Consider the following 16,903-nt stretch of genomic DNA (forward strand, 5'->3'; position numbering starts at 1 on the left):
TGAAAATGAACGATGCCTCCAATTCCCAAAATAGGGATTAAACACTCCCTACTTCCTGATGCCCTTAGCAGATGTAGCTGGGAACACATCAATCTCTTAACTGCCTCTTCTGAATACCATGGCCATCTGTGGTTTTTCTGCCATAAACATATTTCTGATTAATCATTTCCAACATTGTATGTGTTACCGTTTAGAAACAAAAGGTTTTATTGAGTTTGGGGATGGAGTGAGAGGACATTCTATGCTCTACCAGGTTAATAAAAGTAATGTTGTACAGGCCACGAGCAGTGGCTCACGCCTATAATCCCAGCACTTTGGGAGGCCAAGGCGGGTGGATCACAAGGTCAGGAGTTCAAGACTAGCCTGACCGACCTGGTGAAACCCCGTCTCTACTAAAAATACAAAAATTAGTTGGGTGGTGGCATGCACCTGTAATCCCAGCTACTCAGGAGGCTGAGGCAGGAGAATTGCTTGAACCCAGGAGGCAGAGGTTTCAGTGAGCCGAGATCGTGCCACTGCACCCCAGCCTGGGTGACAGAGTGAGACTCTGTCTCAAAAAAAAAAAGAAAAAATAATGTTGCTTTTTCTCATTAGTGTGACCTACATAATTTTAAAAAAATAATCCTCCAGCACTTTTCTGAATTGTACAACATACATGTCTTATGTTTATAGTTTGTTCTGACATATTTTATATTAGTTTGAAAGTTATTAGAAAAAAATACCTTTCAGAAAGTATTAAGAATAGGTGCTTTGAGGCTTTTTTTTTTTTTTTTTGAGAAGGAGTTTTGGTCTTGTCACCCAGTCGGGAGTGCAGTGGTATGATCTTGGCTCATTGCAACTTCCGCCTCCTGGGTTCCAGCGATTCTTCTGCCTCAGCCTCCTGAGTAGCTAAAACTACAGGCAAGCACCACCATGCCTGGCTAATTTTTGCATTTTTAGTAGAGATGGGGGGGGGGGTCTCAACATGTTAGCCAGGCTGGTCTCAAACTCCTCATCTAAGGTGATCTACCCACCTCAGCCTCCCAAAGTGCTGGGATTACAGGCATGAGCCACTGTGTCCAGCCCCCAGTTTGAGGCTTTTATAAGCAGATTTAATATTGCACTCTTCAGAAGTGTGGCATGCTATAATCTATACCACTTTCTTAGGAGTTTAGAAACAATGCATTTGCTTCCAGTTTCTTGAAAAGTGTTATTTACACATTATGAGACTTTCATGTAAGAAAACTAGCACAGCTGGATTCATGCGGTCTTTATTAATCTGACAAATACAAGAAAATCTGCAATCAGCTATCAAAATTACATCTTACCAAGAATTTGAAAGGCATTTATAAAAAAGATGTATTCACAGTCTGTCTGAATTAAGTACAAAGCAGTGTCCATAGAAACAGAAGTCAGACAATATGTGAGGGAAATGATCCCGCTGAAACCCTCATCCCAGCACCTCCAAGGGCACCATAAACGAGACAACCCTGTACTTGCTACTCCATGCAGTTGATTTGAAACCACCTAGTTTCAACTATTACATATTTCTTTTTTTTTTTTTTTTTTTTTTTTGAGACAGAGTTTCGCTCTTGTTACCCAGGCTGGAGTGCAATGGCGCGATCTCGGCTCACCGCAACCTCCGCCTCCTGGGCTCAGGCAATTCTCCTGCCTCAGCCTCCTGAGTAGCTGGGATTACAGACACGCGCCACCATGCCCAGCTAATTTTTTTTGTATTTTTAGTAGAGACGGGGTTTCACCATGTTGACCAGGATGGTCTCGATCTCTTGACCTCGTGATCCACCCGCCTCGGCCTCCCAAAGTGCTGGGATTACAGGCTTGAGCCACCGCGCCCGGCCTTATTACATATTTCTAAAGGAAAATTGCTTTCTGGGAAATCGGTCCTGCTACACGGACCAAGTGGAAATGCCGCCACCACACATCAGGACTCAGGGTGGACCCAGCCTCCACTCAGAGGTGCCCTGCTGCCCGAGGCTGTGGGAGACAGCTTTCATGTTCAAGAATGGGGTTTATTTCAGCACCAGGGTGCTTTTTGGTTTTTTTTTTTTGTTTGTTTGTTTGTTTTGAGACGGAGTTTCACTCCTGTTACCCAGGCTGGAGTGCAATGGCGCGATCTCGGCTCACCGCAACCTCCGCCTCCTGGGCTCAGGCAATTCTCCTGCCTCAGCCTCCTGAGTAGCTGGGATTACAGGCACGCGCCACCATGCCCAGCTAATTTTTTGTATTTTTAGTAGAGACGGGGTTTCACCATGTTGACCAGGATGGTCTCGATCTCTTGACCTTGTGATCCACCCGCCTCGGCCTCCCAAAGTGCTGGGATTACAGGCTTGAGCCACCACGCCCGGCCCAGGGTGCTTTTTAATATGCAAATCTGAGGTGTTTCCTGCTAGAAGAGAGGACTGTGCAGATGACCACATGCAGATGATGCTGAGCCAGGAGCCTGATGACAGCCTCGTTGGTACACTCTGGTCAGCAATTTCAACAAGCACTATGAAGAGCTGAAACCTGTGTTTTTAAACTCCTGTGTTTTGGGAATTTAAAGAGGGGAGAAAATCACAAAGATCATTTCTTTTTTTTTTTTTTTTTGTTTTTTGTTTTTTGTTTTGAGACGGAGTTTCGCTCTTGTTACCCAGGCTGGAGTGCAATGGCGCGATCTCGGCTCACCGCAACCTCCGCCTCCTGGGCTCAGGCAATTCTCCTGCCTCAGCCTCCTAAGTAGCTGGGATTACAGGCATGCACCACCATGCCCAGCTAGTTTTTTTTTTTGTATTTTTAGTAGAGACGGGGTTTCACCATGTTGACCAGGATGGTCTCGATCTTTCGACCTCGTGATCCACCCGCCTCGGCCTCCCAAAGTGCTGGGATTACAGGCTTGAGCCACCGCGCCCGGCCACAAAGATCATTTCTAAGCTCAAACTTACTCTACATCAGGCGTCCCCAAACTTTACACAGGGGGCCAGTTCACTGTCCCTCAGACCGTTGGAGGGCCGCCACATACTGTGCTCCTCTCACTGACCACCAATGAAAGAGGTGCCCCTTCCTGAAGTGCAGTGGGGGGCCGGATAAATGGCCTCAGGGGGCTGCATGAGGCCTGCGGGCCGTAGTTTGGGGATGCCTGGTCTACATGATAGTTTCCATCCCAAGGGCAAAACTAAATGTCCAATTTTCAAGTCTCTTTCCAAATTAAATGTTCAGAATACTCTTGGAGGTGAGAATGGCAGGGCAAAGTGTTCGTTATGTCTAACAGTAAATTTAAAGAAAAAGGAGTACTTTAGGCCGGGCGCGGTGGCTCACGCCTATAAACCCAACACTTGGGGAGGCTAAGGTGGGCAGATCACAAGGTCAGGAGATCAAGACCATCCTGGCCAACATAGTGAAACGCTGTCTCTACTAAAAATACAAAAAATTAGCCGAGCATGGTGGCAGGTACCCTGTAGTCCCAGCTACTTAGGCTGAGACAGAAGAATTGCTTGAACCCAGGAGACAGAGGTTGCAGTGAGCAGAGATTGCGCCACTGCACTCCAGCGTGGGCGACAGAGCAAGACACTGTCTCAAAAAAAAAAAAAAAAAAAAAAAGGAGTACTTTACTGAATGGATAGGTTTCTGAAAGAATCAAAGTATCTTTTATAACACCAAGCCCTCAGTAATGCTAAAAGTAGTTATGGACAAATAACCCAGTATTTGTGAGAAGTTAAATAAAGATGTCAGGCTGGGCGTGGTGGCTCACGTCTGTAATGCCAGCACTTTGGGAGGCCGAGGTGGGCGGATAAAGTCAGGAGTTCGAGACCATCCTGACCAACATGGTAAAACCCCGCCTCTACTAAAAATACAAAAATTAGCAGGGCATGGTGGTGCTCGCCTATAGTCTGAGCTACTCCGGAGGCTGAGGCAGGAGAATCACTTGAACCTGGGAGGTGGAGGCTGCTGTGACCCGAGATCACGCCATTGCTCTCTAGCCTGGGCGACAGCAAAGCTCCTTCTCAAACAAACAAACAAAAAAAGATGTCATATACCAGAAAATGAGATTATAGCTGCACCCTGAGAATTTATCTTATTCATCTTTGCATCCTTAGACTCCAGAACCTACAGGAACACAGAAGACACTGAACAAATCTTTTCATAGTGGTTTCTAAGCTCCTTTTCTTCCAGGATTAGATCACAAGTGATCAAATATACAAAGCCTTCGGGGTTACGATCAAAGGCTTCCTGCAGTTTTCTAACCCTGGAAGACCTTATTTGGTAGTTCAACTTATATTTTACATTCTACAAATTATATCAAGAATACATACACTGTTTGAGGCCAAATAAAAAACAAGTAATAAACATCTGTTTGGGCATCTATTGCAAAAGGTGGTTTTTTTTTTTTTTTGAGACAGAGTTTCACTCGTTACCCAGGCTGGAGTGCAATGGCACAATCTCGGCTCACCGCAACCTCCACCTCCTGGGTTCAGGCAATTCTCCTGCCTCAACCTCCTGAGTAGCTGGGATTACAGGCATGCGCCACCATGCCCAGCTAATGTTTTGTATTTTTAGTAGAGACGGGGTTTCACCATGTTGACCAGGATGGTTTCGATCTCTTGACCTCGTGATCCACCCACCTCGGCCTCCCAAAGTGCTGGGATTACAGGCTTGAGCCACCGCGCCCGGCCAAAAGGAGGGTTTTTAAAAGCAGAGACAGGCCAGGCGCGGTGGCTCACACCTGTAATCCCAGCACTTTGGGAGGCTGAGGCAGGCGGATCACCTGAGGTTGGGAGTTTGAGACCAACCTGACCAGCATGGAGAAACCCCATCCCTACTAAAAACACAAAATTAGCCAGGTGTGGTGATGCATGCCTGTAATCCCAGCTACTCGGGAAGGCTGAGGCAGGAGAATCACTTGAACCTGGGAGGCCGAGGTTACGGTGAGCCGAGATTGTGCCATTGCACCACTGCACTCTAGCCTGGGCAACAAGAGTGAAACTATCCTCTCAAAAAAAAAAAAAAAAAAAAAAAAAAAAAGAGAGAGAGAGAGAGAAAGAGAGACTATAGAATGGGAATCCAGGAGTCTAAAAGTAAAAACACTGCCTCTTTAGGTGTTGCTTCTGTAGTAAAATCCATCAATTGCTTATTTATGACTGTTTTCTTCCAAGTTGCTTAGAAAGCTTCTATTTTTTCTGATTGAGAAATTTAGTCATGTGGAATCAGAGCTGTGATTATAGGAACACACACTAACCTAGTGAGAATCAAAAACAGGAAGGTGAGCCTTTCCTATCTGAAAAAAAAATCTACAAATCTTCCAAATATGGTTGGTATTCCCATAGGCATGTAATGAAATTCTGTAGCCCAGTCAGACTCAGACACTTAGTGGCTACCTTCCTTCCTTCCTTCCTATCCTCCTTTTTAAGCAGATTGGCTTGGCTGGTCATACTCTATTGCTGGTTTTGCCCAATTCCATAACCACCGCCTCTCCCATGTGTGTGAAGGCACATCCTCATGGACATTGCTACTGTTCTTTCCAGTGACAATCTATTTTTCATGGTGGAAGACGAGCATTTTGATGTTTTAGGAAATGATTGAGCTAATTCTAAAAAGAATGTGTGAAGGAAAAGTTATCTCCCTGAGATGAGTGATTTAAAGAAATAAGATGGGCTGTAGTCTCAGCTACTCAAATGGCTGAGGTGGATTACTTGAGCCCAGGAGTTCAAGTCTAGCCTGGACAACACAGCAAGATCCTGTCCTTTAAAAAAAAAAAAAAAAAAAGGAAAGGTAAGTTCTCTGTACACTGTCTTACAATGTGGCTGAGATGTGGCTCCAACTTGGAGAAAGAGAGTAATTGCCATCTTTCTACACCGGACAATCAATACTACATAGGATGGATTTAAATACACATACCCCACGTACCCTCTTCAGAGGAGAAACTTACCATGAAAGATGCAACACATTTGGAATCCTTAAAGAAATAAGCTAGTCTAGATTAGGGATCCCTCAAGAATGCTTTGAATCACAAATTGCTATTCAGAGGGCTCTGCTGTAGCTGTGCTTTCTCAAGGACAATACCCACACTGCCACATGTCTGAGAGAAGGAAGTTTCACGGAAAAAATGAACTGAGATGATAGAACCTACTACTGTAAACCCCATTTTCTTTGCATAGCTCTTAATTTTCCTGTCTGACTGCCTAATATAAGCCAATTTTAATTTAAACTCAGGTTAGTACTAGCACACTACTCTTGAAGCTAGTTTCTTATAAAAAAAATATCCTGGGACAGAAAACAAATATTCTAAACTCCACAGAGAACTTTAAACCATATCAAATCATATGATAGATTGGGGAAAAAAACAGCAGGCAAAAGAGGGAAAAGCTGGGCCCTGCTCAGCCACAGGAGGAAAATCAGTTTCTCACAAACTCTTCTGGTCTGATCAGCATGGCTACGGGCTCTCTGCGGTAAAGAAGGTTGTGTCCCCGCAAGGCTTCGTCCAGAGGTGCTGTGGGCCCACAGGCTGATGGCTGTTTGTGTGCTTTGCCTGACTGAGCTGCCCAGAGCCTAAACTCCATGGTAGCTGCAGCAGGCACCTCCACTGCCCAGTTCACACAAAGTTACATTGAGAGGAAAGGTAACACAGGCAGAGACCACAAAGCACCCAATGTGGAGCTGGTGAGGATAACCTGAAACTCCTCCTTGACATTATTAGCTCATGAAATCCCCTTCGCTGCTGGAGGCCCCTTCTCTTTCCTCTTGGCAGTTGGTTCTCCTTCTGCCCTCAGGTTCTCCCACAGCTAAATTATGGCTTTCCTCAAACTCTTGCTTTCTGTTGATACAACTAGTTCATAACTCATGAATCACCAACTTTTGGCTATTAGTTCAAATTCTGACCTATAGTGTAGCAAAAGCAAAAACAAAAAACCAGGACAGAAAGTGCTTCAACAGCCATTTTACTCTTCTTTTAATTCTGCTGTCTTTGGGCATACATTTCATTTGCTATGGAAATGGTCTGACAGCAGGGCTGACAGCACTGATTCATAACACATTCTTTTCATCATACAAAGAGTAAAACCCTAGAATAATAGGATCATCTGCTACCACAACAGAGCTGCCTTACTGGCTGTAGAATAGGACTGCTTGTGTGGGAGTGAGAGAAGAATGAGGACAGAGGAGGCATCTGGGGCAAGTGAACTTACAAGTATGTCAACAAATTCAGAATTTGGTGGAATATCCAAAATTGACTTCAGGATGATAGAGAATCGATGGGAAATAGTTCTGTGATTTCCAAAATGTATTAAATTTGGAACCTGAGGTTAACACTTTTAGGATAAAGCAACCTCAGGTTCAGACTGGCCTTGGGAAGAAATGGCAATCACAGATGGTAATGAGTGTCAGTGCTTGAGAACAAAAATTGCCAAAGTCAATCTACACATCTGACTTGACTCAAAAAGGAGGGGAAACGAGTCTCATTTGAAAAGGATGAGTCTGCAGCAAAAAGTCAAAGAGAAGCTGGAGCCCCTGCCCACCTCTCCATTCCACTGCTGGTGCCTGCTCTTCCTCACAGTACCTCCTGAAAAGTTCCAAATTCAGTTAATACAGATTTATTGGGTTGATTTTCAACATGTAGTTTAAGATGAAGAGTTCCGTTTGGTTTAAACCACTTCACCTAACCTCTTGGTAATAGTAGTCCTGAGAGTCCGCAGTCTTGGTGAAATCTTCCTGCAACCAAGGGAAAGCTGCTGACGGAGCACAGCAACTTCCGGGCCCATCAAGTCTCCTTGACCTTGTCCCTCAAATCTGGTAGTTTCTGCACCGAGGGACACAGTTCACTGCGATGAAGTATGTTCAAAATTGTTTTCTATAGGCACCTCCTTCCAATGTCCAATACTGCAGGCGGTCAGGAAAACTTGGAAGGAAGCTGCAAAAGTCCAGCCGGGAGTCTTGACTTTGTTAAATGTGGACACAGGAAAGTCACCTTTGCACTCCCCAGATTTTGTTACAGTCAAAGGAGAAACATTCATGGGATTCTAACTGCAAATATACTAGATATAAAATTGATGGAATGCTAACTGGTCCATAAAAGGCTGTACAAGATAATCTGTGGCAAAGTAGAAAACAAGCCCAAAGGTGATAGAGATTGGAAGAGCTGGCAATGCTTTCTTGAAAATGGCGAGGAGTAATAATGTAAGGCACAAACCCTGTGGAGAAGATGGAAAAGACACACATTCACACATAATTATGAAGACATTTTCAGGTAAAATGCAATCACAAGTCTTGATTTTTAACATGGTTAACTGAGTATCTTCCTTCAGGGTTAAATTTTAGAACAGACATTTCATTAAATCTGGAAGAGCTATGAAAAAAAACTTAGCTTTTGTTCATTTCATAGGGTCCACTATGTTATTTTATTCGTTCACATTATTTTATCCACTAATTCTAGGAAAGAAAATCTGAAAACAGGGGGGCGGGGTAAAAAAAAAAAGAAAATCTGAAAATAAGTAAAGCTATTTTGAAAAACAGTTAAAAGATGCAGAAATTTCTATCTTAAATACTGTGTTGGCCTCTGTGATTTTAGTTTGGCTGGTTAAAAACCCAGAGGTGAAGAGCATTCATTATGCTGTGCAGGAGCATTCTGCCCGCGCAGGCTCCTCCGTGAAACACGGCGAGGTTACAATGTTTAAAAAATAAAATAAAATAACAGTTTATTTATGAGGAGTATATTGCTTTCTTGTAAACACAGAGCAGCATATAATAGAGTTCATTTTTTACCCTAGTTACTGAAACACTAGAAAGTCTGGAGGCTAGGTACCATTTCAGTTTATTCAGAGTAAGTAATTTTCTTATGAGATACAACACATAAAAATAAATACTTTCGGCCGGGTGCGGTGGCTCACGCCTATAATCCCAGCACTTTGGGAGGCCGAGGTGAGTGGATCACGAGGTCAAGAGATCGAGACCATCATGGTCAACATCGTGAAACCCTGTCTCTACTAAAAATGCAAAAAATTAGCTGGGCATGGTGGCACGTGCCTGTAATCCCAGCTACTCAGGAGGCTGAGGCAGGAGAATTGCCTGAACCCAGGAGGCGGAGGTTGCGGTGAGCCGAGATCGTGCCATTGCACTCCAGCCTGGGTAACGAGAGTGAAACTCCATCTCAAAGAAAAATAAATAAATAAACAAATAAATAAATACTTTCAAATCCAGATAATGAACCTCAAAGGAGAAGTAAAACACATCAAAATCATGATAAACCCCAAATGTAATCACAAAATGAATGCAAAAGCAGTCTTCTCCACCTTTCATCTAATTTCACTCATATACTAGATGTCAAAGGTATCACATTCTTTTTTTTTTTCTTTTTGAGATGGAGTCTCACTCTGTCACCCAGGCTGGAGTGCAGTGGTGCGACCTCCACTCACTGCAACCTCCACTTCCCAGGTTCAAGGGATTCTCCTGCCTCAGCCTCCTAAGTAGATGGGATTACAGGTGCACAGCCACCATGCTCGGCTAATTTTTGTGTTTTTAGTAAATTCGGGGTTTCACTGTGTTGTTCAGGCTGGTCTCAAACTCATGACCTCAGGTGATATGCCCATCTCAGCCTCTCTAAGTGCTGGGATTACAGGTGTGAGCCACCGCACCCGGCCAAGATATCACATCTTTAGTAAAAATAGCAGTAAGAAATATTTTATGGGTCATTTACTTAAATCATAGTTTTGAAGTTGGGTGCAGTGACTCACACCTGTAATTCCAGCACTTCGGGAGGCTGAGGCGGGCAGATCACTTGAAGATGGAGTTTGAGACCAGCCTGGCCAACATGGCGAAAACCCATCTCTACTAAAAATACAAAAATTAGCCAGGTGTAGTGGCACATGCCTGTAGTCCCAGCTACTTGGGAGGCTGAGACAGGAGGATCACTTGAAGTTGGAGACAGAGCTGAAATCATGTCACTGTACTCTAGCCTGGGTGACAGAACAAGGCTGTCTCAAAAAAAAATAGTTTTGAAAGCTTCAGGGTTCATGCTGTATGACTATTAGCAAGATCTATGTGGGGTTATGCACGGCACTAGCTCCTCTCACGGATCTATGTGGGGTTATGCACGGCACTAGACACTTCCTGTCTTAAGCAACACTGTATGCTATAGGCTGTGTCATTAAATGCAAAACCACCACCAAACTCTCAGTGACTAAGTCCCTGGGACTAAGTGAGGATCTGTTTACCCCTGGAAGACTGACCTTGCAGAGCTAATTTCCTACATATCTGTGCTGCTGGGCTTGAGGCAGTGGTTCCTACACAGAAATATTTACCAGAATTTCCTGGGGGAACTTTTTAAAACTACACAATTAAATAAGAATATCTCAGGGCAGAGCTTACAGTTTTAAAAGCTCTCAAGTGACTGCAATGTGTACTGAGGTTAGATCCAATTATCAAAAAGCTCCTCAGATAATTGGAACATTTAACCCACCTGGGGTTAAAACAGAACTGCCTTAAAGGGACTGTGTAATTGGAGTTTTGACATTAGGAGTTCAGACACATTCTTAGGAGTGTACACTTACAATTAATATGGCTACAAAACAGGCTATGGTTGTGTTCCAGTCTCCACTGGCTGTTGCTGAGGCTTTACCAACCAGAACACTGTAGAAAATGAAATCTCCCAATCCAAGTTTTACTCCCCCTAAAAAGGAAAGATTACAAATATTAAAAAGTTGGTCATTCTTTGCTATGATTTCACAATTCAAAAATATCACTGCCCTACTCAACCCCACAATGAATGAGAAAAGTCAGTAAATGATACACAAAATTAGGCTTTAGCTGGGTTTTCTTTCTTTTTGGTTTTCTACCACAGGAGTTCCAGATTCTATATGACTGTCTCTGGAGTCTTAACTATAGATGCTGCCATTTATCAATAAGTAATAACTGTCATCTATTGAATGTCTAGTTTATACCCAGCACTTGTACTAAGAAATTCTTAGAAGGATTCTTATGAGATAGGCATCACTTTATCATCTTATTTTTTAAAAAATAGCTTCACTGGGCTATGATTTATGTCATAAAACTTTAAGAGACAATTCAATGATTGTGGAATATTTACAGAGTTGTACAACTATCATCACAATCCACATGTCCATCACCCCCATCAGGCACCTTGTACCTGTTTACAGTTAATTCCCCTCCTACCCTAGGTCTTAGGCAACCACTGAACTGTTTTCTATCTTAATAAATTTGTCTTTTCTACACATTTCATATGACTCATACAGTATGTGCCTGGTCTATTTTACATAATATAATATAATATAATATAATATAATATAATATAATATAATATAATATAGAACATAACGCTTTTGAGGTTTATCCATGACATTGCATGTGTCTATAGTTTCTTCCTTTTTATTGGAAGTTACTGGAAGCTGAATGGTTTTCCATTATATGGTTTGTTTATTCATTTACCAGTTGATGGACATCTGGATTGTTTTCAGTTGGGGGCTATTCTGAATAATGCTGCTATGAACATTCATGACCATGTCCCTGTGGGAACAGATTCTTTTCATTTCTGTTGGGTAGACTCCTGGGAGTGCAACTGCTGGGCTATGTAAGTCTAGGTTTTTAGCTTTTTGATAAACTGCCAAATCATGTTCCACACTGGCTGTGCCAGTTTGCATTTCCACCAGCAAAGATTGAGAGTTTCAGTTTCTTCACATCCTCACTAGCACTTGGTATTGTTAGTCTTTGGATTCTAGCACGCTGATTAATGATGATGTTAAGCAGCTTTTTATACGCTTATTAGCCATTAAATATCTCTTTTGGTGAAAATGTCTAGTCAAAGCATTTTCTTATCTTAAATTTGGGCTATCGTCTTCTTATTAAGTTGTAAGCATCCTTTATATAAATCTTAAATACCAGTCCTTTGGCCGGGCGCGGTGGCTCACGCCTGTAATCCCAGCACTTTGGGAGGCCGAGGTGGGTGGATCACCTGAGGTCAGGAGTTCAAAACCAGCCTGGCCATCATGGAGAAACCCCATCTTAAAAAAAAAAGAAAAGAAAAAAAAGGAAAAAAAGAAAAAGAAAAAGAAGAAAAAAAAATACCAGTCCTTTAACAGGACTTCAATATGATTGCAAATATTTTCTCTCAGATGATAACTTACTTTCCTTTTTTTCTTTTTTTTTTAAAGTGATCTCGCCCCACTGCAACCTCTACCTCCTGGTTTCAAGCAATTCTCCTGCCTCAGTCTCTTGAGTAGCTGGGATTACAGATATGCGCTACCACGTCTGGCTAATTTTTATATTTTTAGTAGATATTGGGTTTCAACAGGTTGGCCAGGCTGGTCTCAAACTCCCAACCTCAGGTGATCCACCCACCAAGGCCTCCCAAACTGCTGGCATTACAGGCATGAGCCACCACACTTGGCCTTGTTTCTCAATGGCATTAAAAAAATTTTTTTTTGGCCAGGTGCAGTGGCTCACGCCTGTAATCCCAGCACTTTGGGAGGCCAAGGTGGGGCAGATCAACTGAGGTCAGGAGTTCAAGACCAGCCTGGCCAACCTGGTGACGGCCTGTCTCTACTAAAAATACAAAAATTAGCCAGGTGTCTTGATGTGCACCTGTAGTTCCAGCTACTCGGGAGCCTGAGGCAGGAGTATTGCTTGAACCTGGGAAGCAGAGGTTGCAGTACGCTAAGATCATGCCACTGCACGCCAGCCTGGACGACAAGAGTGAAACTCTGTCTCAAACAAAAATAAAAAATAAAAATTTAACTGTGGTAAGATAACCATAAAGTTTACCACCTTAACCCTTTTTCAGTGAACAGTTCAACGACACTAGGTATAATCATATCACTGTGCTACCATCACCATCTATCCACAGAACTCTTCATCTTGTAAACTGAGACTCTATACCCATTAAACAATGATTTTTCATTTCCCTCCCCCTAGCCCCTGGCAACCACCGTTCTACTTTCTGACTCTATTGAGTCTAATAGTCTGATATAAGCAGAATAGTATTTTTCTTTTTGTAACTGGCTTATTTCACTTAGCATAATATCCTCAGTATTTATACATGTTGTAACATGTCAGAATTCCCTTCCTTTTTAAAGCTGAATAATAAAACTGAACAAAAATTTAAATTAGAAATGTAAGACACTGCTGGGCATGGTGGCTCAAGCCTGTAATCCCAGCACTTTGGGAGGCCGAGGTGGGTGGATCACGAGGTCAAGAGATCGAGACCATCCTGGTCAACATGGTGAAACCCCGTCTCTATTAAAAATACAAAAATTAGCTGGGCATGGTGGTGCATGCCTGTAGTCCCAGCTACTCGGGAGGCTGAGGCAGGAGAATTGCTTGAACCCAGGAGACGGAGGTTGCGGTGAGCCGAGATCGCACCATTGCACTCCAGCCTGGATAACAAGAGTGAAACTCCAACTCAAAAAAAGAAATGTAAGACATTTTTATTCACTGCAAAGGTAGCTAGTCTTTTAGCGAATTTCAAGATTTACTTCCCATAGCCAACAGACCAGTAAAAGGCTCATCCTAACTGCACTACTGATAGACTGTTTCTTTTTATAACCAAGCAATATTCTGTTGTATCTATATACCACATTTATTATCCACTTATCAGTTAATAGACATGTGGGTTATTTCCATTTTTGCCTGTTATAACAATATTACTATGACCATTTGTGTATATGTCTTTGTGTTGACATATGTTTTATTTCTCAAGCATATATGGAGGAGTAGAATTACTGGGTGGTATTTAATCTTTTAAAGAACTACCGAACTGTTGCCCAAAATCACCAGACTATTTTAGATTTCCAACAGCAGTATATGAGGATTCTAGTTTCTTCCCATTCTCACCAACATCTGTTATTGTCTATCTTCTTAATTATAGCCATTCTAGTAGGTATAAAGTGGTATCTATTGTGGTTTTAATTTGCATTTCCCTGATGGCTAATGATGTTGAGTATCTTTTCATGTGTTTATTGACCATTTTTACATTTTCTTTGGAGAACTATACATTCAGATCCTTTGATCAGTTTTCTAATTAAATGTTAAATGTTGACTTTTTAACAGGTTGTTTTGGAAGACATTTGTGCCTTTTAGCAACTGACTTCTAGTGTAAACTGAACCTTTTTGTAAGTACCCATAGTCTGGTTTAACATATTTAAACCATCAGAAACGATGATGTGTGTGCTGAATGATAAGATGATGAAACACATCTGTTATACTTTATATTGGATTCAGAGTAAGAAAATACTGATTTGAAGTTAGGAGGGGAAATATAAGAGTTTCCTTTTTTTAGCCGGGCGCGGTGGCTCAAGCCTGTAATCCCAGCACTTTGGGAGGCCGAGGCAGGTGGATCACAAGGTCAAGAGATCAAGACCATCCTGGTAAACATGGTGAAACCCCATCTCTACTAAAAATCCAAAAAAATTAGCTGGGCATGGTGGCGCGTGCCTGTAATCCCAGCTACTCAGGAGGCTGAGGCAGGAGAATTGCCTGAACCCAGGAGGCGGAGGTTGCGGTGAGCCGAGATCGCGCCATTGCACTCCAGCCTGGGTAACAAGAGCGAAACTCCATCTCAAAAAAGAATTATGCTGCTGCTCTGGTCAACAACTATTACATATTCTTTCTTTTGGCTCCTGGTGCCTCTGAGAAAAAAGAAAAGCAGCAGAAAAGGCAACCTAATTATGGTGGTAACTGTGGGCAGAAAAAAATCCCAGCAAAGGCAAGCTAAAGCCTGCTGTAAGAGCAGGAAGATATGTCTACTTTCCCAGGAGTGTGCAAGTCATAGGCTGTGGCTGGGCTTTGACATCTGGGAAAATCAGCCAAGCAGTAAAGTCATGAATATGCCCAGTGAAAGTTCTGACTCAGTTAAAAGCTTGAGGACAAGGTGTAAAAATTGTTCTCCTCTTCTCAAACTGAAGGATAATGTCAAGGTCATATTAGTGACTAATAATTAAAGATGCTAAGGAAACTGGGTGTTTGTTTCTTTAAAACTACTTAATATTCTTGTTGCAGTGTTTTAATCAAGTTTCACTTTTGCAAAAACAAGAAAACCAAAAATAACTTAGTAGGGAAATATGCTAAACTCATTCAATGAACCACATCTCTAAGACTACCTGAAGAGATGGCTGAGCCCTAACCAAGGGGCTTTAATGGCTACTGTTCCTAAGAAGCCCGATGTGTTACCTTAAATCTATCAAGCGGGACGCATCTCAGACACTGAAGAAATACTTGCATTTCTGCCAATATCCGAAATCTCTTTTTCTTTAAAATTAATAAAATACAGCACTTGCCAACAAAGGAATAATGTACAAGGTTGTATCACGCAAATCTACAGGTTTCTGTACAGCAGAGTGAAACATATTAATTAAATTTTTGTAGACAAGTATATTACAGCCATGAAGTCTTATTGAAATAATTTTTTAAAAAATTTTTACTTTATCATAAATAAATGCCAAAAGGTCAGGCTGTAAAAGGCCAACCTAAAAAGTCTGAAGGGAAGAATTTGGCCTATCGACCAACTTTTTATTTATTTATTTATTTATTTATTTTTAGGTCTTAGGATTAACCAATTTTTTAATAATAAAAAGCACTATTACTGATATTTCCCACTAAAAGCTATATGTGATACAGAATTAGACTGTAATACTCTCAATTCATTTTACTTTTGAAAAGATTGATAATGCAGCCACCTAAAGGAATCCATGACTTTGCAACATAGAGAAATGCACATACTTTCCTCTGGGTCTTCACCAGCAAGGATGCTGTTGGAAAGTTCCTGGACAGCAGCCCGTGACTCAGGTGTAGAGCGATGAGGCCCTAGATGACTGTCCCTCTGGGCTTCCCATTCCTCACTGAAGCCGCCATCATCATTCTCTGCAACAGTGTCTTGTGATTCCCTTTCTGTGTCTTCAAGAGAAAGTGAAAGTTACAGCTCTAATATTTAGAAAAACTTAATACCTTTAAGAAAATTACATGGAAAGAATAACTAGCTGACTGTCACTGTAACTAGCAGGCCCTTAAACCACAAAGCACAGGCTGTACCAGTGCCTGCTGGTGGTTTACCCAACAGCGATTTTTCCCCTTATTTCCTGAGGGCAGAATCCTGAATTGTTTGGGTTTCCACCCTTCTCCCACATGACTCTGAGGGTAAATCCTGACCAATCCAAGCCAAGCACAGTAATCCCACCACCATACATCTTCCTAACGAAAGCTCTAAGGCTGTGAGGTTGTGATTTGGTATGAACCAATGAGTGGAAAAGCAAAGTCTGCTAGGATACCTGGGAAATTTTTCTCACTCTTTAAGAGAGACTAAAGGAAAAAATAAACAGTCCCCTTCTTCCCTTGACTGTTGCCTTATCTAGATATGATGCCTAGAACTACAGCTGTCCTGACCACGAGGAGCAGTGGGCTGAAGACCAAGCCTATACACTAGTGATGGTAGAGTACGAAGCTGGGCTACTTGAAAACATCCATGAGCCACCAAATTAACCAACCCTACAAATTTCAAATGTCTACACCTCAGGCATTCCTGTCACATCAAATAATACATTTCTTCTTTGTTTAAGGCAACTGAGTTGGGCTTTTTATCTTTTGCAACTGAAAAGATTCCTAACTGTTGGCACTCACTTTTGGATTTAGTAACAAAGTTATAAAAAGTGGCTTCATTCTGGAGGGTGGATTGGGAAAGGAGGGGGAGTCTTTATGGGTCAGTTATTTTGTTATAATGATATCAATCTGATTGAAAATGGTGAGCACAACAGTCTGAAAAACTTCCATACATTAAGAATAATTAAAATATATAAATAATATTCAAAATACTTTTATTCTTCCTTCATTTTTTATAAAAGTAATACATACTCAGAGCAGAAGTAGATTTACCATGAATAAGTAAAGCTTCCTTGCATGGCTTCCTCTGGGAGAGCCCTCACAATTTGGTATTGGT

At 42.0% G+C, this 16,903-nt stretch overlaps 1 protein-coding gene across 3 annotated transcripts in view; it reads right to left on the reverse strand.

Moving 5' to 3' along the window:
• Nucleotides 1-1,526: 1,526 nt before the first annotated feature.
• PSEN1 (presenilin 1) overlaps nucleotides 1,527-16,903 on the reverse strand; it is a 96,765-nt gene continuing 81,388 nt past the window's right edge. For all 3 annotated transcript variants that reach the window (XM_010335244.3, XM_003924504.3, XM_074393028.1), the window contains exons 10-12: nucleotides 15,694-15,867; nucleotides 10,515-10,633; nucleotides 1,527-8,159 (exon numbers count right to left, since the gene is read on the reverse strand). In XM_010335244.3, coding sequence (XP_010333546.1) covers nucleotides 8,004-8,159; nucleotides 10,515-10,633; nucleotides 15,694-15,867 — 449 coding nt within the window. In that variant the 3' untranslated portion in view covers nucleotides 1,527-8,003. The remainder of the gene's footprint in view (nucleotides 8,160-10,514; nucleotides 10,634-15,693; nucleotides 15,868-16,903) is intronic.

This window comes from Saimiri boliviensis, chromosome 2 (genome assembly GCF_048565385.1).
Source record: "Saimiri boliviensis isolate mSaiBol1 chromosome 2, mSaiBol1.pri, whole genome shotgun sequence".
Classification (NCBI taxonomy): domain Eukaryota; kingdom Metazoa; phylum Chordata; class Mammalia; order Primates; family Cebidae; genus Saimiri; species Saimiri boliviensis.